This window comes from Pungitius pungitius, chromosome 20, assembly GCF_949316345.1.
Source record: "Pungitius pungitius chromosome 20, fPunPun2.1, whole genome shotgun sequence".
Taxonomy (NCBI): domain Eukaryota; kingdom Metazoa; phylum Chordata; class Actinopteri; order Perciformes; family Gasterosteidae; genus Pungitius; species Pungitius pungitius.
In genome coordinates, this window is record NC_084919.1 from 8,716,417 (window position 1) to 8,734,824 (window position 18,408).

General features: G+C 42.8%; 2 protein-coding genes across 2 annotated transcripts in view; one reads left to right on the forward strand and one right to left on the reverse strand.

Moving 5' to 3' along the window:
• Positions 1–2,896: 2,896 nt before the first annotated feature.
• slc22a16 (solute carrier family 22 member 16) lies at positions 2,897–13,466 on the forward strand. Its single transcript, XM_037449858.2, has 8 exons — positions 2,897–3,143; positions 4,831–5,307; positions 5,930–6,047; positions 7,187–7,745; positions 8,261–8,388; positions 9,256–9,365; positions 10,832–10,931; positions 11,069–13,466. Exons 1-8 carry the CDS (start codon positions 3,100–3,102, stop codon positions 11,261–11,263), a joined length of 1,731 nt encoding a protein of 576 aa, XP_037305755.2. The 5' UTR covers positions 2,897–3,099; the 3' UTR covers positions 11,264–13,466.
• The window catches only part of usta (uronyl 2-sulfotransferase a), a 40,814-nt gene continuing 35,844 nt past the window's right edge, over positions 13,439–18,408 (reverse strand). Inside the window, exons 6-8 of the mRNA XM_037449859.2 lie at positions 15,593–15,690; positions 15,344–15,501; positions 13,439–15,246 (exon numbers count right to left, since the gene is read on the reverse strand). Of these exons, the coding sequence (XP_037305756.1) occupies positions 14,954–15,246; positions 15,344–15,501; positions 15,593–15,690 (549 nt within the window). The 3' untranslated portion in view covers positions 13,439–14,953. The remainder of the gene's footprint in view (positions 15,247–15,343; positions 15,502–15,592; positions 15,691–18,408) is intronic.

Here is an 18,408-nt window from a genome sequence, read left to right on the forward strand (position 1 = left end):
GCAAGACGTTTAAAAATGGGAAGTGAAAAATGATGTTTGATGTTCTATTCTGCCGCATGATTTGCTTTTTTTTTTAAATCACCGCATAACTTTTTATTTACTTTAATTTCTTGCTGGTAGCATATTTCATTTACCATAATCAAATCAAAATCAGTCTGTACTACTTTGTCATTCACTCCAAAATGTCATTATTTATTAACTATTCATAATCAGCGCTCTTCCTTCTGCAGCCCGTTATATTAAATACATTATTGATACTTTAGGCCAAAAGAGGAGAGCTTTACAAATGGATTGGATGAAGAAAAAGAAACATCATCAAAGGATTTAAAGTTTCAGGAGGAAAAAAAGCATAACAATGTGCCTTCTTTCTATTGTTCAGGATGAATGACAGCACTTTGCATTTGGATATTTCTTTATAATTAGCTCTCTACTGCCCTCCTTGGAGTAGAAACGTCCCCTGACTCTAAAACGGGATTATAGCAGGAAACCCTCTACTGCCACCTAGTGGTGAGTTATTTACCGCATCAGCTTCATATGGGATGAATTACAACACAATGAGAGTCTGTGAATGCCTGAAATGATGTAGGTCAAATGGTAATGGAGCTGCACGGCACTTGAAGGTATGACAGGATTAAGAAAGTATGCAGCACGTTAAACTAGCTGAAGATTCATACAGACATTATTTTCCATAGTAAGTGCCATGATACAGTCAGGTTCATGTTTCTACATATGTGTGCAGCCCAGTGTGTGCATAAAGAAAGCTTTTTCAGCCTGAACAAACAGGCCCCTCTTGGCGTTGCACATATTGCAGCGATTTGTCTGTGTCGACCAAAATCTGCTGCCACGTGGAATGCATTCAGGGTGAGAAGCTGTTTCCTCTTCTCCTCGACCAAAATAAGGCCCAAAGATCAAACAGAGTTCAGGGAGGAGAGGCACGGCGTCAAAACAACACATAGAACAAAGGAAGACAACGGGAAAATGGGCAATTATCATTACTGATTGACGTTTTAAAAAAACATTCAATATGTTATTTTCAAAGCCACTGGACTCAGTAATTTTACCTTTCTGATTCTCATAAAAACAAAAAAAAATTCAGTAAAATCATCTAGTTTGGTCTTGACACTTCCGAGGTTCATGTCATACCTGTAGGTCAAGCTTGTGTTTGTGTCCTGTTGTCTCGTCTGTTTTTGAACTTCCTGTTTTATTTTGGTATCTAATTCTCCTCTCGTTTCAGGTGCCTTGTCCTTCCTCGTGTGTCTCCCATCGATTGTCTTCCCTGATTCCTAATTGTGTCCACCTGTTCCCTCACCTCCCTCATGGATGCTTATAGTCTGCGTCTCCCCTTGTCCTGTGCCAGTGTGTCTTGCATGTTCATGTATCCACACGCGCGGCATAGAAACCCTAGGAGAAGAATTCTCATTGTTACCTAATTGTTTTGGATTATTGTTAACCAGTAGAGTGGTGGAATAATTCTGTGTCAGTCAACCCTTCTCTGCATCCTTGTCCTTCCATCATTTTTGACAGTTCATTCACACACCTTCGTCAAACAATACATGCACACAAATACCATTCACCCTTTTAATCCACAGTGATCACATGGCACACATTTTAACAAGTGTCCTCTCAATAACTTAAAGAACGAGTGAAGTGAAGAGCAGAAAAAGGTGGCAGGTCAGTGGGAGGAGAGAATAAAAAAAGGTTGAAGTCGGCAGAAAGTTGAGTCTTAATGCAGTTCTGTAAAAAAACGGCTCAAACGGTCACGAGTCCACCGTTAACAGCCAACACTGGATTTACTTATTCTTAATATCTAGAATTACATCATATAGCACACTAGTTAAATGTATGACTTGAATAGTATGTCGTCAAATCAAAAATATGATCTGATATGATTTTCTATTCTCGAACACCAAAGATGCTAAAGTTGTCTCACTCAACATCTGTTTGTGCCATAAATGCAGCGTGTCTTTTTTTTAAATATCCTTTTTTTACATTGTGAATTTCAAACAATTGTCAGCCTTCCTTAATGACCTATTTCAAATGACACCTTTAACGTTTGACTGGCGGATGGCGAGTGAGCGACATATGTGAAGCAAACACTGCAGTCGGTCGTCCTGCTGAATCCAGCCGAGGCAGAGCACATTCAGTCAACAACTCCTGCACGCGTCAATCATTAATCAAGGCCTTCAAAAGGGAACACTTGCCAATACAACGGCAGGTCGGCCTGGAGTTCGCACGGGGTCTGTGTGTTTTTGGCCTAATATCTGGTGCGTGGCTGGGATATCTGGGGTGGTTGACTGGGTGAACACACATTTAGCATTTTGCACACTGACATGCACACAGAGGCAAACCTTGTGCTCTGCATTCTGACTGAGGTTGTGTAGAAGCTACAAAGGGTCAGAAATGGTCCCATTTATAAGAATAACAAACTGCTACGTTTGAGTTTGAGTAAAGGCGACAGGGTTGATTTATATTTTTAACAGTGATGAATGCCATTGTTAAATGATATGTATATATATTTTAGCTTTAGACAATTAATTGGACAAACGTACAATTGTGGGTGATCAGGGAATGGAACGGTTCATCTCTATGACGTTTCACAGACAATAATAATGAAGAAATTAAATAATGTGCATATTAAGTTAGAGTACGGCAAACGTCACCAAGAAGCTGTGTAGAATTCCTATTAAAAATGTGTTCAATTCTTTCGTCCGAATTAACGGTAAAAATGTCAAAAACTGTAAAAAAAATAAATGAAAAAAAGCGGATTTCTTTGTGTTGTTTTAAATAACTGACCCAAAGATGATTCTGACCCATCAACTGCATTTTACATTGTTCAGGTTGTCTCCTCAGAAGAAACGTGTCTCAGAGTCCGTGTCAGTGTTGCCCTTCACCAGTGGATTTCAAAGAGGATCCACACCGATGTGTCTCAATCACTGACCCATTAGAGCGGAGGAGTCGGTAATTAGTAGTAGGCGATGTCCTCAGTGACGTTTAACAACCGGATGTGTGCGCGCGTGTGTGGCCGCGCGCCCCCGCTGTCCCCCGTGCGCTCCGTGAGAGACAGCTGGCGCACCGGAGGCTCCACGCCGTGAGGAGAAAATGACCGTAGAGAGAATATTCGACCAACTCGGACATTTCAAAAGGTAATATTTGTTTTGTTCTGAATCGATTCGGTCTTTATTTCCCTTTCATCGGCAGCCAGTTGGTACAGAGACTTTTTTATTCCATGATCCATTCACCTTCCCTCACTCGAGCAGAATGCTTCTGGATTATTTACTAAAAGAAGATTCCACAAGATTCCACAATTAAGTAGGAAAATGCAAGTTAACTATTAGCCTGATTTTAGTAGTAGTATGACTTACACTTTTTGACTGAACCCATTTGCTCACAGAGCAGATGTCATGTACATTCAGTGCCGGCGCTCCGCACACGCACATCACGCGCTGCGCGTAGGGCACCAAGTGCCTGGGGGGGCACCAAAAAATCTGGGACGTGAAAAATCATCACAGTAGGCTACTAGTATAAATAACAGATAAAATATATCTAAAGCATGCTAATATGCAAATTCAATACAAAGTCAAAAAGTAATAGGCCTAGACCAAATTAGTGGAGAAAAAGGGGAACCTCCTGTGCGGCCCTCCCTCCCCCCACCTCCCAGTGGTCTGTTCCATTATGCCTCAAATCTCAAATGTGGCAGACAGCTTCGAAACGGCTTCGAAAAGGCATCAAGAGTCGGGGGCGGAAGAAAGAAGAAAAAAGAGACAGCGGGATGATGCTCGCACGTCGCTCTCAGCTAAGACAATGTTTTAAATCAGGGGTCCCCGAACTTTGTCTCGTGAGGACCGTTGCTAGCGGCCACCGGGCGGCCGGCTGCCCGCATGTACTCGCCTCATAATGTCCGCACGGACCGCCGTGGGCCGTATTCGGTACTCGTCCGCGGGCCGCCCAAAGTTTCTGTTACCGTTTCCGTTTCTGTTATCATTTACGTTTTTGCATAACAATCGGCTTCAAGCGGCATATCCCAATCTATGGATTGCTTCGTATTGCACTGACTCTCCCTGTCACAGTTGCCTCTGCTGAGCGAAGCTTTTCAAAGCTCAAACTAATCAAAACGTACCTGCGCTCATCAATGGGGCAGGAACGTTTAAGTGGTCTGGCTGTCATCAGCATCAATGGGGACGTGGCTCAGAAACTGTCATATGACCTGAGAGCTGATTTTGCAGCTAGGAAATGCAGGCATGTGCCTCTGTAGGGCCTTTGACAACTGATGGTAGTGAAAATGTTTGTAATATTGTTCTATCGGATAGCAGAATGGTCTCTTTTATAGAGATGGTAAAGTAAATTCTACTGTGCAGTTTGCACTTTATTATTATTATTTGTACTTACTGAAGAAATGTGCACATTATTACTTACACGGTTATATACTTGAATACTTTCTGCGTTTACAATGTTCAGTTCCAAATCTGTGTTTTTGGTAATTGTGGTGGTATTTGGTATTTATAATTTATAATTTTAACTTTTATATAATTTATTTCTTTTCATGTTTGTTTATGTAAATTATTTATGTTTAGAAGTTATTTGGGGAATAAAGAGAACCTAACTAAGACATTCTGAATGGTTGTTATTCCTTTGGTGGTGGTGGTTCGTTGGTTGGGGGGGGGGGGGGGGGGGGGGCACCACCAAGCATTTGTGCTTAGGGCACCCAAATGGCTAGCGCCGGCCCTGTGTACATTGTTATACATTAGACCTCCCTAGTAGTCCAGAGGTCCCCATTGCCCTCTTCAGCTGTGGCTCCATCACATTTCTAAAGCCTTCCCTTCCATCTTAAAGATTCCAGGCATGTCTGTACTTTGCCGCGGTCTTCCAGGCCGTAGCCTGCGGGATCCACTACCTGTCCTCCGTCTTCTTGGTGCAGACGCCCAACTTTGTGTGCAGCGCGCCGGGCAACGTCACCGGCGTCCTGTACGGTAACCTGACCGCATCCAGCCTCGAAGACGTCCTGCCGGCCTTCAAGCTGGGGACCGGGCCCCTGGTGGCGAGGACGGCGGGAGGCGAACAGTGGGAGCTCAGCCGGTGCCGCCGCGCCCTGCGCCTCGACCCGACGCGCTTCGCGTACACCTTCCACGGCAACACGACGGCGAGAGCCTGCGATGGGAACTTTGTGTACGACCGCACGGAAGTGGTCCAAAGTATCGTGACGGAATGGGACTTGGTGTGCGAGAAGGAGTGGCTGGCCAAGCTGTGCCAACCCACCTTCATGCTCGGGGTGCTGATCGGAGCGCTGGTGTTTGGGGATGTCGCCGACAGGTGAGCGCGGCCGGAGGAGGGAGTGGACCCTGGGGAGGTAATGGGTGTTGTCCAGGGACAAGTTGGTCGAGCGTTGACTTGCTCTGATGTTTTCCGATCACCTAGTGAAGCAGGGGTTAAATGTTCAGAAGATGCATCATTATGGAAGCAGTCATAACCCCCAACATCACTGTACCTGCTGGTCTTGGGTTTCTTATCCGATTATCCGCCATGGCTCATAGTGGAGTTCCTTTATTGACTTGTAAAGTTATGGATCCCCTTGGCTCACATGGCGAATCTAGGTTTGGCTGTGAGGGACATGCAGCATGCAAAGAGGTGCTAGAGTCCCATGTTTATGTTTTACTCAACACTTGCAGAACTGTTGAGGTTAGATATTGTAGAACAACTACTGAGGGAAATCTTTAAAGAAGAACCTCAGTTGTTCAATCAAATTACTTTTAGTATTACTATAATGCTGCTCTAACAATACATTGATTAAAGCGGTGTGATGCTCTTATGCAACTAAAAGCACAACCTCATTTGGACAATTCTCTGATCCTTCATTGAATTGTTTAACTGACAACTCATTTACTTTATCTCCTCGTCCTGCTGCTGCTGCTGTGGGTTTGTCTGTTTTCTGCAGAGTTGGTCGCGTGAGGATCCTGATGCTCACCAGCGTCTGTCAGTTTGGCTTCGGGGTGTCTGTGGCCTTCTCTGGGAACTACTATTACTTTGTGGTGCTCCGCTTCCTCCTTGCCATGGTGAGTGCAGTGTGTGTGTGTGTGTGGTCTTGCATGCCATAAATAATCCTGGTTAGTGGAATTGGCATATCGATTTATGTGGACTGATATGACATTCATAGAGAGGTGAGGCGAGCAACTGTGGTATACATCTTTAGTACATTTCCAGACTAATCCAGCTGTGGGAAATTGTATTTCAAACAAAGCAAGCAAAATAAATAGTTATTTTTGTAAAATAAAAATCCTGAGCAAGACGTTTGTCCTAGCTGTGTATGATGAAAATAATTTACAAACATGTTATAGTTCTGCCTTATTTATATCTTGTAAGTGAGGTATTTAACCAAATGAGCTTTAAAATAATCATTTTTACATAACCAATAAATACTTCAAATGTATTGGTCTCTATCTAAATGAGCACAGATGTTTGTTAATACATGATTATAGCAAATAGCATTTACATCCGAATTGACTCAAAGTTTGTTTCTAGCCACTACCTAAACATGTAAACAGCTGTAGAGCAGGAAAGTGCAAATAAAGGGTTTGTGTATGAATAGAGTGATTCTTGATATGTGTGTAAAACAGCATCTTCACATGGTCGAGGGGAGTCCACATGGACGCATCAAGTCATGCTGAAAGAGTCCTCCCAGTTTGTCCTCTGTACCCAACCCCCTCAGCTCCAGCTGTCGTCGTTCACACAGACTCGGACAGCGAAGGCTCATTAAGATCCAACAAAGAACAACAACATTCAACATAACTTAGCTTGTTGCTGTTTTGTGTATTTGTGTATATGCATGGAAGTGGTGAAGAGTTGACCCAGTCAACCTCAGCGTGGCTTGGGGGGGGTTACATTGTATGTGGACCCACGAGGCTGCCAATATGTGTGTGTGTGTGTGTGTGTGTGTGTCTGGGCGGGCAGGAGTCTCTCCGGTGTCTTGATTAATGATCAGAGGCAGGCGTGGGAACAGGTGAAGGACGTTTAGACTGATGAGTGGAACGAGGGGGGCGTGTGTAGCCGAACTGTGACGAAACCTCTCGCACAACTTTTACATTTCGCAGAAAGAAAGCAAAAGCATCATTTCAAATGAAATATAAAAATGTATTTTGTGCAAAACATACTGACAAAAAAAAAAGAAGCCTGGCGGTCTCTCTGCTCTTCTCAGGTGTCGAGCGGATACCTCGTGGTGGTGTTCGTCTACGTCACCGAGTTCACCGGCATCAAAGTGCGCACGTGGACCTCCATGCACGTGCACGCGGCCTTTGCCGTGGGCGTCATGGTGGTGGCACTGACCGGCTACCTGGTGCGGGTCTGGTGGATCTACCAGCTCATCCTCTCCACGTGCACGTCGCCCTTTCTACTCCTCTGCTGGAAGTTCCCAGAGACGCCTTTTTATTTGATGGCCAAGGGCCGCTACGAGGAGGCTCAGACCCTGCTGGACTCGATGGCCCGCTTCAACGGCCTCGAACCCACGCTGAGGGTCCAGGAGCTCCTGGAGCCCGAGGAGAGGGAGAACGGCCGGGCTCTGCTGCACGAGGCCGAGGGGCGGCCGCCGCAGCCCGACCGGAAGCTCTCCATTCTGGATCTGTTCAGCACCTGGAGGATGGCCGGCCGCACGTGCACGGTGTGGGCCATCTGGTTCATCGGCAGTCTAGGCTACTACGTCTTCTCCCTGGGCTCCGTCAACCTGGGAGGAAACCAGTACATGAATCTCTTCCTGGCCGGTCAGTGAATCTCCGATTAGTGGGAATAAGGAGAAATGCAGTGCTTTAAAAAATGTGTGGGTTTCAAATACAATCACCATGTATTGTGTTCATCTATGGTTGTAATACTTAAGACGACGTGTTTCTTTTGAGTGGCCAGGGAAATCATTTCTATTCTCAAGTTTGGCTTTGTTTACTTCTAAAAAACAACTCCTCATCTGCAAGTGTTTTTTACTGATAGAGGAAATATGATTATTTTTTAGTACCAGTTATGTCTTGTAATTTGATCCATTCAGCAGATTATATGATGCATTTTTTACATAAATATATATATATATTTTTAAAGCCATTTGGAATACTTCTTATTATCGTTATTTATTTCATTTGGGGACGTAAAGTGACGCACGTGGTAGGCAGAGCGTCACCAACATTGTAGGTCTGTGTTATTTTAGGTCTCCTGGACAGATGTCTCGGTGGCAGCGTATCAGTGCCACGATAACCTCTGACCCACAGACGCTGCCATTGGTTGTTTCCAGGTGCAGTGGAGCTTCCCTCGTATCTGGTTGGTTGTTATGCAATGGACCGGATTGGCAGGAAGAAGACCTGTGCCCCGGCTCTGCTGCTGGCCGGGGTTGCTTGTATGCTCATTATTGTGGTACCTGATGTACGTAGTGTGTGTATGTGTGTGTGACATTTTATTTTTAGTATTCTTAGAATGAATGTTGTTGCATACTTTGATGCATCATCAGCACTATTTATTTCAAGTTTTAATTCTACTGGCTTCAGCACGATTTTTGTGAAAATATGATTAATGAACTAATTAATTAATATCAATTTAAAAAAAGTCAAGTTTACAACCTGAGTTTTGATTCAAATGTTCTGTCCAGGCCGTGTTGATTATAGTGTCATTGCCTCATGGGTCATTGGACCTCTCTTAACTTCTGAACCCTGATATGTGACCCACGCATTTGCCGCTATGTGTGTTCTGAGCTCTGACCCAAATTAGTACTGCAAATGGTTGGCAAACAGCTGCTGTGTATGCTCAAGTAAATGTGACCTTTGACATTGACAGCCATTCTGCACAGGAGCGGTCAACAAGTGTGAGCTGAAACAGCAACGTGGAGACAGAGGACAGACACTTGTTTATATTTTCATCTCTACTCTTTTACTTTCTCATATTTTGTCTTTAGCATTTTACTTTGCTCTTATTATTCTTCGAAATGTTGCCTTTGCAAAGGACGACAAAGCTCCATCCTACTAGGAATAAGATTACCAGTGTTCATGCCCACAGAGGAGCCTGTGTCCATTCACGCAGCCCACATGGTGCAACACGCTGCCTTAAATGAGCAGACAGAAGGTCAAAGTTTTATTTTTGCACTGATATTATTTACAGGTTCCTACAGTAAACATTTCCCTTCACAACCTGATGTGCCCCTGAGAGCAAGCCAAAGTTTCTGATTACTTCACTATGACACATGGGGACAAACGGGAGAAGTTATTGCGTCACTGTCCAACTGATGTCTCTCCACAGGACATTGACGCGCTGGCCATTGCTCTCGCTATGACGGGGAAGTTTGCCATCGCCATTGCCTTTGGGCTCATCTACCTGTACACCTGTGAGCTTTACCCAACCATCATCAGGTTAGAGCCAACAGAAGCACAAAATCCATGCAGCTCTCCATCTGGCCTACATTTGGCTTTTTAGAGATCTCCGTGCATAGAAATGCGTCCTTAAAAAGTGTGTGAGAGTACTTATATTTCAAGGAATGATAATTAATCAAAGCAGGAAGAGCCATGTTTTGTCTTTTAACATTGTATGTTATTGTATATTACAGTTTTTCTCCATTGGTTTGGCTCATTTTTTGAAACAGAAATGACATTCTCAAAACAACATGGACAAACCTCCAAACAACTTAGCAATTCCTCAATACAGAATTGAATTTCTCATTCATTTGGTTGAATTGCAAATGTCTAAGTACATGTCTCAATGTCTCAGTACATCTTTGCAAATGATTAAGTACATGTAGCCTACGTTTAGCACAATTTCCAAGTGAATAGATCTTGTTGATCTAAACTGATTGTTGATTCTCAGTCAAATTGTTTTTCGCTCCAAAACGTCTCAGCGTATTTTCATTGTATAAGTCATCACATGCACAATAGTCTGTTCAATTGTCAAAATTACTCAAGAACATAATACCATGAATAACATTTGATAAATTCACAGTATTACAACAATTGACAGTCAGGTGAAACTAGAACTTTATTTTATCTATTCTTTATTTACAGCACTGTAGGATGCATATAATTTACATTGGTTTTTGTTTCTGTGTTTATTTTACAGTATATTATGCTGCTTTTTACTTTGATGTATGGAAGTTATTTTATGTTTGTGAATGATAATTGCAATTACAATTTCCGGTAGTATGAGTGCAATGTGTGATGTCAAACCTTGGAGGCTAATCTTACCCTAAAATCCTATTTTATTCTGTTAGCTAGACAAAAAAAACAGTACAGTAACCATTGTCAATGAAGGACGGGGCAAAGACTGGTGGACATGAGGGATTTCAATGGTCCTCTGCCATAGTGACAAAACAACTAAACATTTTGACCTGCAGTGTTTAAACAATGACAAAAGGACTTTTCATTTTGGGGGCACTGACTGTTTGTATGAGAAAAGGAATTCGTTGTGACTGATGAGTTGTCTGTTTTGGGAGAGATACGACCTTTTGCAGGTGTGCCATAGTGTTTTGCTAAACCATCTAAGTTATTTTGGCAAATGTATTTAAAGCTTTGAGAATGTTTTTTTCGAGAGATAGATGAGCCACAGCAATCGAGAAGGAAGTTTTCATTTGGGGGCACTGACTATTTTTATGAGAAAATGATTTGGTTTTGAAGCTTGAGTTAACTGTTTTGGGTGAGATATGACCTTTTGAAGGTGATCTATGTAGTTGTGCTGAACCATATAGGCTATTTTACCAAATGCATTAAGAGCTTTGAGAATGTAATTTCTGTTTCAAGAATTGAGCCAAACCAATGGAGAAAAACTGTAAAAAGTGTCTCTATGTCAGAACCATAGAAAAGTTGGGTACGTGGTGATCTCCCTGCAGGTCTCTTGCGGTGGGCAGTGGGAGCATGATGTGCCGTGTTGGCAGTGTGGTGGCGCCCTTCTGCGTGTACCTGGCCGATGTCTGGATCTACCTACCACAGGTATACGTTGACTGCTTTGCTTGAAGCGCATGCTGTTTTGAAGTGGTTTGGTCCTCCTGCCATAGTTTTCCACATATATATATATATATATATATACAAATGTTTGATCTCACTTACTCATCTCAACCCCTGTGCAGCTGATTGTTGGAATCCTGGCGTTCATCGTGGGAGTGCTGATGTTGTTGTTGCCCGAGACTCTGGGCAAACCTCTAACAACCACTCTGGAAGAGGCGGAAGCTCTGGCAAACCAGCCCAGCAAGAAGGACCCCGCCACGGGGCGTAAAAATGTCGAGGACGGCTTGGAGATGAACCACCGGAAAGCCAAGGCCTGAGTCCATAGAGGCTGAACTTTCACTATCGTCATGTTTTTGTGGATTGTTAAAAAAAAAAAAAAAAAATTCAAACATTTTTGTTTGTTTGTTTGTTTGTTGAGATTTATTTATGCAGAGACCAACATGAGTACTTTTAAGGTACAGTACATTACACAAAATCTTGACAAAGAAACTATGACCTGTGACAAGAAACACTAGCAGTTGGGAAATAACACAAGTTGTGAACCAATTTTCTAAACTACCTTCTGTAGGTCAAAGTTGAACCAGAAAATGTGATGGATTATTATGGTAGGCATTATTTTCCTATTAAAATGAGTGCAGCTGGCCTATAACAAAGCTTGAATGACCTCAGATTTGGGCAATAAACCTTCTAAATGTGGCATTTCATGAAACATGCAAAAATGAGACCAAAACTGGAATTATTTCTTAGGAAGGAAGTGAGCATGAGTTTATGCTCTTTAACTTAATAACCTCTCTGAAACAATAATCAGTCATTTTACTAATACTCTTAAATGTTCTTTTTTAGAATGATTAGTGAGCTGTTTAATGTTTAGTGAGCAAGACTTCTGGTTTTCGTATTCTGTGTATGCAATCTAGGTGTTGAAATGTAATACTGCATTAACAGACCAGGAGATTACTCCTGATATTTGGACCAAAGACCGACAGAAACCACTCTTTTACAATATGGTAATATTTTACAATATAAAACCTGTATGGTGCTTGCATCCAAAGGGAAACAATTCAGATCATTGGATATTCCGACAAAATGAAAGCTTATATATAGGATTATATTATTATAGCCCTCGTGATTTTTTTGTGTGTGAATATTTCCTTTGTTTTATTACATTATGGATAAAATAACACACTTTTCTTCATCACACTATAACCTTCTAAAGTCTGTCTTGTGTTTATGCATCTGTTGTAACAACTGCGGTTCTACAGTGATACTGAGGATGCAGTGTGCAGTATGCAACGCATTCCAAATGCTTTTACATTTTAAAAGCTCATCTTGTTCTTTTTCTTCTTGTCTCTCTGTCTCTCAGGGGTTTGTTCAACCTGATGCTGGAGAACTGGGATATCTATTTTAGTCTTTACTGGGAACACAGAGCGGGCCGGTTTACAGCCCAGCGACACTAACATCTCCCTGTTTGAGGAGGAGGTCCACACTGCCCCCACCTCTGCTCCACCCAGCACATGAACAAGCTCCCCGTGTTCAACTTTTGAGTAGAACCTCTGCGGCTGCACAACCAGCAAACAGTGTGTGTGTGTGTGAAAAGAAAAACGTAAGTTATGCACTTCACTTGAACCTTAACTGCCAGGCTGTTTTTTTTGTGAGTTCCAAAAAGAAGCTTTAGACCCAACCAAGTGGAATTTAAGTAGGACGTAAACCGCAACAGTGCTTCTACTGGAATGCAAACCCACGGGAGAGGAGAGGTTGGCACAGGCGCCGTAAACCAAAACACGGTTAATTATGGACTGTAACGGAGTACAGGGTGGATGCTGGAATCCTGAGGTTAAAGGGAAGTTCAGGTCCAAGTGGGGTTGTTAAAAAAATTATAGAACAGTACAACATAACGAGGTTACTATAAGTATAAGTAAGTCATAGTATAGGATGGCGAAAAAGTCGGAGAAGGTAATAGTATATCAGGTGAAATCATATAGCAAGTAGTAAAGCATGTCTGGAAACATCCAAAAAGTCTTAGTTTGAGTGACATGAAAGTCATAGTAAAAGTTAAAAATGTCATGGAATAGTCTGATATATGAGGTCAAAAAGGGTCATAGTATAGCGTGTCAAAAACAGTGATAGAAACAAAAAGTCAAGTGGTAAAAATGTAATTGGATAGCATGCTGGAAAAAAAGTCATAGAAAAGATATAGTAAAGCAGGTAGTAAATAGTCAGTAAAGTCAGCAAAAAATAAAGTGAAGCATGTATAAAAAGTCGTACTATAAAGTATCATGAAGTTATAGTTTAATATATTAAAAAGTCTCAGTATCGCAGGTCTAATGAAGTGATGATACTGCTTGAGTTAAAAAAATTATGAAAAAGGTCATAGTGTTGCAAGTTGAAAATTGTCATTATCAAGACATCGAAGTATAGCGTTCAGAATACTTTAGTATATAGTATTAAATAAAACCATATTCATAAAAGAAAACAAGTAAATCGGAGACAACAGCTGCAATGGTTAGAGGACATTTATTCTGAAGACTTTAAAATGATGAACTGCTTTAGTTAACAAGTTTCTGCTGTTGATAAAAACCCATTTTTGAAAACTTTAAAATACCAAGAATAGTTTCATAGCCGCCAGAAACCAAAACACAAATAATAAAGTTATTAAACATATTTTTTCCTTCCTGAGTATCTTATCTGGAAACGAATACAAAATAATAAATTAAACGGGCAAAAAAAGAACCACTGAAGACAAACCCGGACAGTGAAAAGGTACAATGGAGATTAAGATGGTACCACATATAGGTGACAGTCACATATTAGCTTATGGTTAATGCTCTTTGATGACTTTTACATGAAAGATGAAAAACATTTACTGTGCATAGCTGCGGGATAGTTGGAGAAGTCAGCTGGATAATAGTAACACTTGACACGCTTTCATGATAATATGGAAAACATTCCCTTAAACAGTAACATAATCATGTTTTAAATAAAAATTAGCATCCAGTTTTGTGACCAAATCCCTCAATTTACTCTATTTCATGAAAAGTCACAAATGCATCATATTCATACAGTTATGGAATGTATTGCAGTAGAAACACTAATATTTGGCAAGCTCAATCTTTTAGACTTTGGATAAAACAAACTACGCTCCATAAATTAATTTTTTTTCTTTTTTTTTCTCCAAAAATGACCCGCCTCAAAACATAAAGCGATGCTAAAATACACTACTGATTTGGTCAAACTCAATCATTCAAGCACACACTGACGGAATTCTTTGAATTCATATTTGAGTGCTTACTGTCCAACCCTCATTTATACCCAATAATATCTTACAAATTAAACAAAATGTCATGCACCAACTCTACTGACTTGCTTGTGCACCGAGGTTCACTCTCAGTTACTCGAACTGTTAGTGGGACAGTTAATATACAAAAACAGGTTTTGGTACCTTTCATTTACGGGTACCATTTCTCCTTCCAGCTTTTACGACATCATCCCTTTCATCAAGAATGAACCTCGTTCTTGGGCTTAATCCTCTCTTACAGTAAATGCCCCAGTGATCAATATTTAGAATATTTCCCAACACGTCAAACGATGCTCATCTTGCGCTGATCTCTCCTGGAGATCACAACAATGATGTTTTACATAAACACACCCAAAAAACAAGCTCAAATTAAAACAAAACTTGAGTCATGCAAATTGAGTCAAACAGCATTTCCCACTGTCCTTGTTCACGTTTGGTAAATAAAGCATTTTGTCGTTCCAAATACCCAACTCTGTCGTCCTCAGTGCCGAGCCTGCAGGAGTCTATTAAAGATGAAAAGCCCGAAAAAACACGAGCTTCCAGATCCACCCACCCTAAGAACAAACTCACTTTTCTCAGGACCGCTGACAGTTTGGGGGGAAGTTCCCCCGTCAGGCTGCCTCCAGCCATCTCCAGCCAATTCAAGCCCATCAGCTTTTTTTTAAAATTAATTTTTCAGAATTTTGGCTACATCCACTGTTCACCCCAACAGCCCTCAGGGATGGACCAGCCAGCTGTTAGCATCCTCCAGGTCTGCCTCCAGCTCCTCGTCCTCATCCAGAGGCTCTGCGGTTCGGAGGGCCAGCTCTCGGAGGAAGGCCAGCGAGTGGGCGGGGGGGCGGGACACGGACCTCAGCCCAATTTTTCTCTTCATGAGGTGGAACTGGTCTCGGATGAAGTTGTAGAACTCGTACTCGTAGCGCATGCGGTGGTACAGCACCTGCAGGGCCTCCAGAGTGGGGGTGTGTTTACGCACGGTGCCCGTCATATTCCCCATCTTCTTATAGTCTTCAGAAAGAAGATGAACAAAAGAAAGCGCAGGACTCAGATAATCAATCGATTTACCTAATCGACAATCACATACAGATGTATTGTGCGAACCTACCAGGGCTCTTGTAGATGTTGAGTACTCCCGTGAAGTAATGAGGTAAGAGCCTCTCCAACAGAAGCAGAACGTCCTCCAGCTCCTCCAGGACGCCCACCAGGAGGTAGTTCTCCAGCACATTCTGTTTGGCCCTCTCCAGAGCCCAAACTCCAGGCTCCCTGGTGGAGAAAGAAGAAACACCAGAGGACGTCAGCTAATGTCCGAAACACTAACATCCCGTGTCATGAAACTCGAGAGTTTTTAAGATACCTGCACTGAGGATGTTGTCCACAGAAGTACGGAATAATGTAGAAAACTCTGGGGTTGGAGCACTCTGGGTAATTTTCCAGAATGCACACATTGATATCCTGAAAGCAGACAAACACATGACCCATTCTATTAATGTTACATTACTCATTGCTGTACAGTCGTATACAGTAGATGGAGCTCAACCAGAACTGTAATGATTTGTTGTTGCCCTTAGAGGGCGCCATTCACCGCCCCTTCACTTCAGCTGCTCTCACAGGCCCGAGGCGTCAAACGCAAGGAAACTATAGGTGTGCGTGCATTTATGTGTCCTTCCGTTACCACGACGCACACAATAGCTCGTCACCATGCAGCGACGAAGCTTGGCTTTCATAAGAAATTAAGCGATCAGATCAAAGCCGTGAATCCTTCTCTAAATGTGGGAGTGATTAAATAAGGAAAGGCCCCCCCCCCCAAAAAAAATTAGAAATGCACATGTGAAAACTGCCAGTCAAACGCGTGTCAGGTGACGTAAGCCTTATGCATGGCAACAGGTCCCAAGCAACAAGACACTCCACGCAGCACGCAGACACGCCACACTACGTGTACGGTAGCACCAGGCCGCATGCAACCAGGTAAAAAGTATCCACCGGCCTACGGGCTCCAAAAACCGAAGCCGCGACGATAAGTCGGCATTCGTCAAAGCGGCACCGGGGCCGACGCGATCAATCACTGAGATGAAGTCGGGTCGGACGGGACCGTGGGCCCAGACCTTCCCACAGGACACGGGCTGTGGTTTAGGATGAGATATGAGCGGCCTGCGGAGGAACAGGTGACTGAACAAAAAAACAACATCACTCAAAGGGGTGAAAACATGGATTGAGGGCAGGACACCGTGTGTGTGTGTGTGTGTGAGAGCATGTATGAGCTTGGATTGTGTGTATTTTAAACAGGTAAAAGAGGGAAAGTTAGCCACACTTTATTTGGGGCTTTTTATGCGTTTCTTGCACTGTGACACACATCTAGATTTCTTTAAAGCTTCTAAAGATGAAGCCATAAGTGGAGGAGCACATTTGCAGATGTACACACATTGGAAATACTTAAATGATGTACTGTTATTGTATATGATTCACCAAACGGCTGCAGGGTTTCTATGGAATTTATGACTGATCTGCACTATCAGCAGAACAGAACTTACTGGTGATCAGTGAAGCAAACCACCGGAAAGCTTTTCAAAGGAACCAGGGCCAAACCCCCGAGGAGCCTTTGGAAAACGTTACACCATTGTGTCGAGTTCAGGTCGTGTCCGAACTTGGTCGGCATTTATTCCGATTCATAACTTACAGAATAATTAGTTTTTCATGTGTTTCAACATTCAAAGAATGTCAGGGTGATTTCTCTGGGTTTCCACATACATTCATCCAGTCTATTCAATCCTGTTACAATGTCTTGATAAAAAACAATAAATGTCATTTTTTAACAGATAAAACAGAAACCTAAATGACGATTGATAGAAAACAATACCAAGATGGCGTGTCAAGACTCTTTTTTTTTTTTAAACTCACAATTGGCTTGTGGTGAAAGGCACACACGCTGTTGTTTTTAAATGTCAAGGCTTGCCGCGGCACGACTGCCGCCAGTAAAGCCTTATTTTTGGGAGTATTCGCTCCGTGGGAATCGCACTGGGTCAGACCGGTATTTTTGAGCCGTGAGAACTCACCTGAAACTTTGCCTGTATCCTCACGTGTACAAATACTCACATCCACACACACACACACACACACACACACACACACACACACACACACACACACTGGTGCAAAGCCCGAAGCCTCGCAACTGCTCCAGCTGTATTTATTATCCTTACACACTGTAAAGTTACTAAAATAATGGGACCAGAGGCGGCGGTTTAAAACCTACGTCATTGCAAGTAGAATCCAAAGTGGAGGCCCCTGCATGTGCACACTGCTTTCCGTATGCGTAGGAAAGGGGTGTGGAGGACTGATGGAAGAACCCGGGCCGACCACAGGAATGTCTCAGAGACCCATCGGGTCCCCTCGGTCCCGGCAGTGTTCTGTTACCTCTCGCCTGGCAGGCCGAGCTAATGCACACCTGGCAGGGGAGATTTCTAAGACCAGTACCTGCCCAGAACAATTACCGCAGTCCCGATGGTTCAAGGTTCACTTTGCAAACTCCAATGTCAAGATTTGTGGACAGCTGGTTTCAGCTCAAAGAGGGCCAACGCTCAACTCTCCTACCTTTCCACTAATCTAATACCCTCAATCTAATTGTGATCTTAGATCTAACTAAAACATTTCCCAAAGATTTTACAGCATATGGCAGTCTATTGCAACTACATTACAACAGGAAACTGTACAAGGCGGGGCATATATACAGTCACTGTTAGCAGATTGGATATGATTAGATATGATGTTTGCAAGCCAACAGAAGGTGAGTTAGCTAACAGCACCCCGGCTGCCCCTGCTACTGTACCAAGGGGCCCCCGTGGTCTGCATTCTTTAATAACTCAACTCACATGGTCCAAAACGCGGCGGGAAGCGAGGCAATACTTAATCACATCCAGTCAGATTTAAGCCAGAGCGATACGCGCTCCTCCTGTTTTGCCCCTCGATTTGGCCCTTTGAGCTCTTAGGGTATGTCTCACTGTGAGGCAAATGACTTCGCTTCACTTCACAGCTAACTGAGCTCCATGTGAGGAACTTGATCTGTGTTTCAGTATCTCCTCCACAGCATTAAACCCATACACAGATACAAAACCGGACTGGTGAGAAGTGAAGTAAAGCTCTCAAATATGAGCATGGAGGCCACGGAGGTAAACA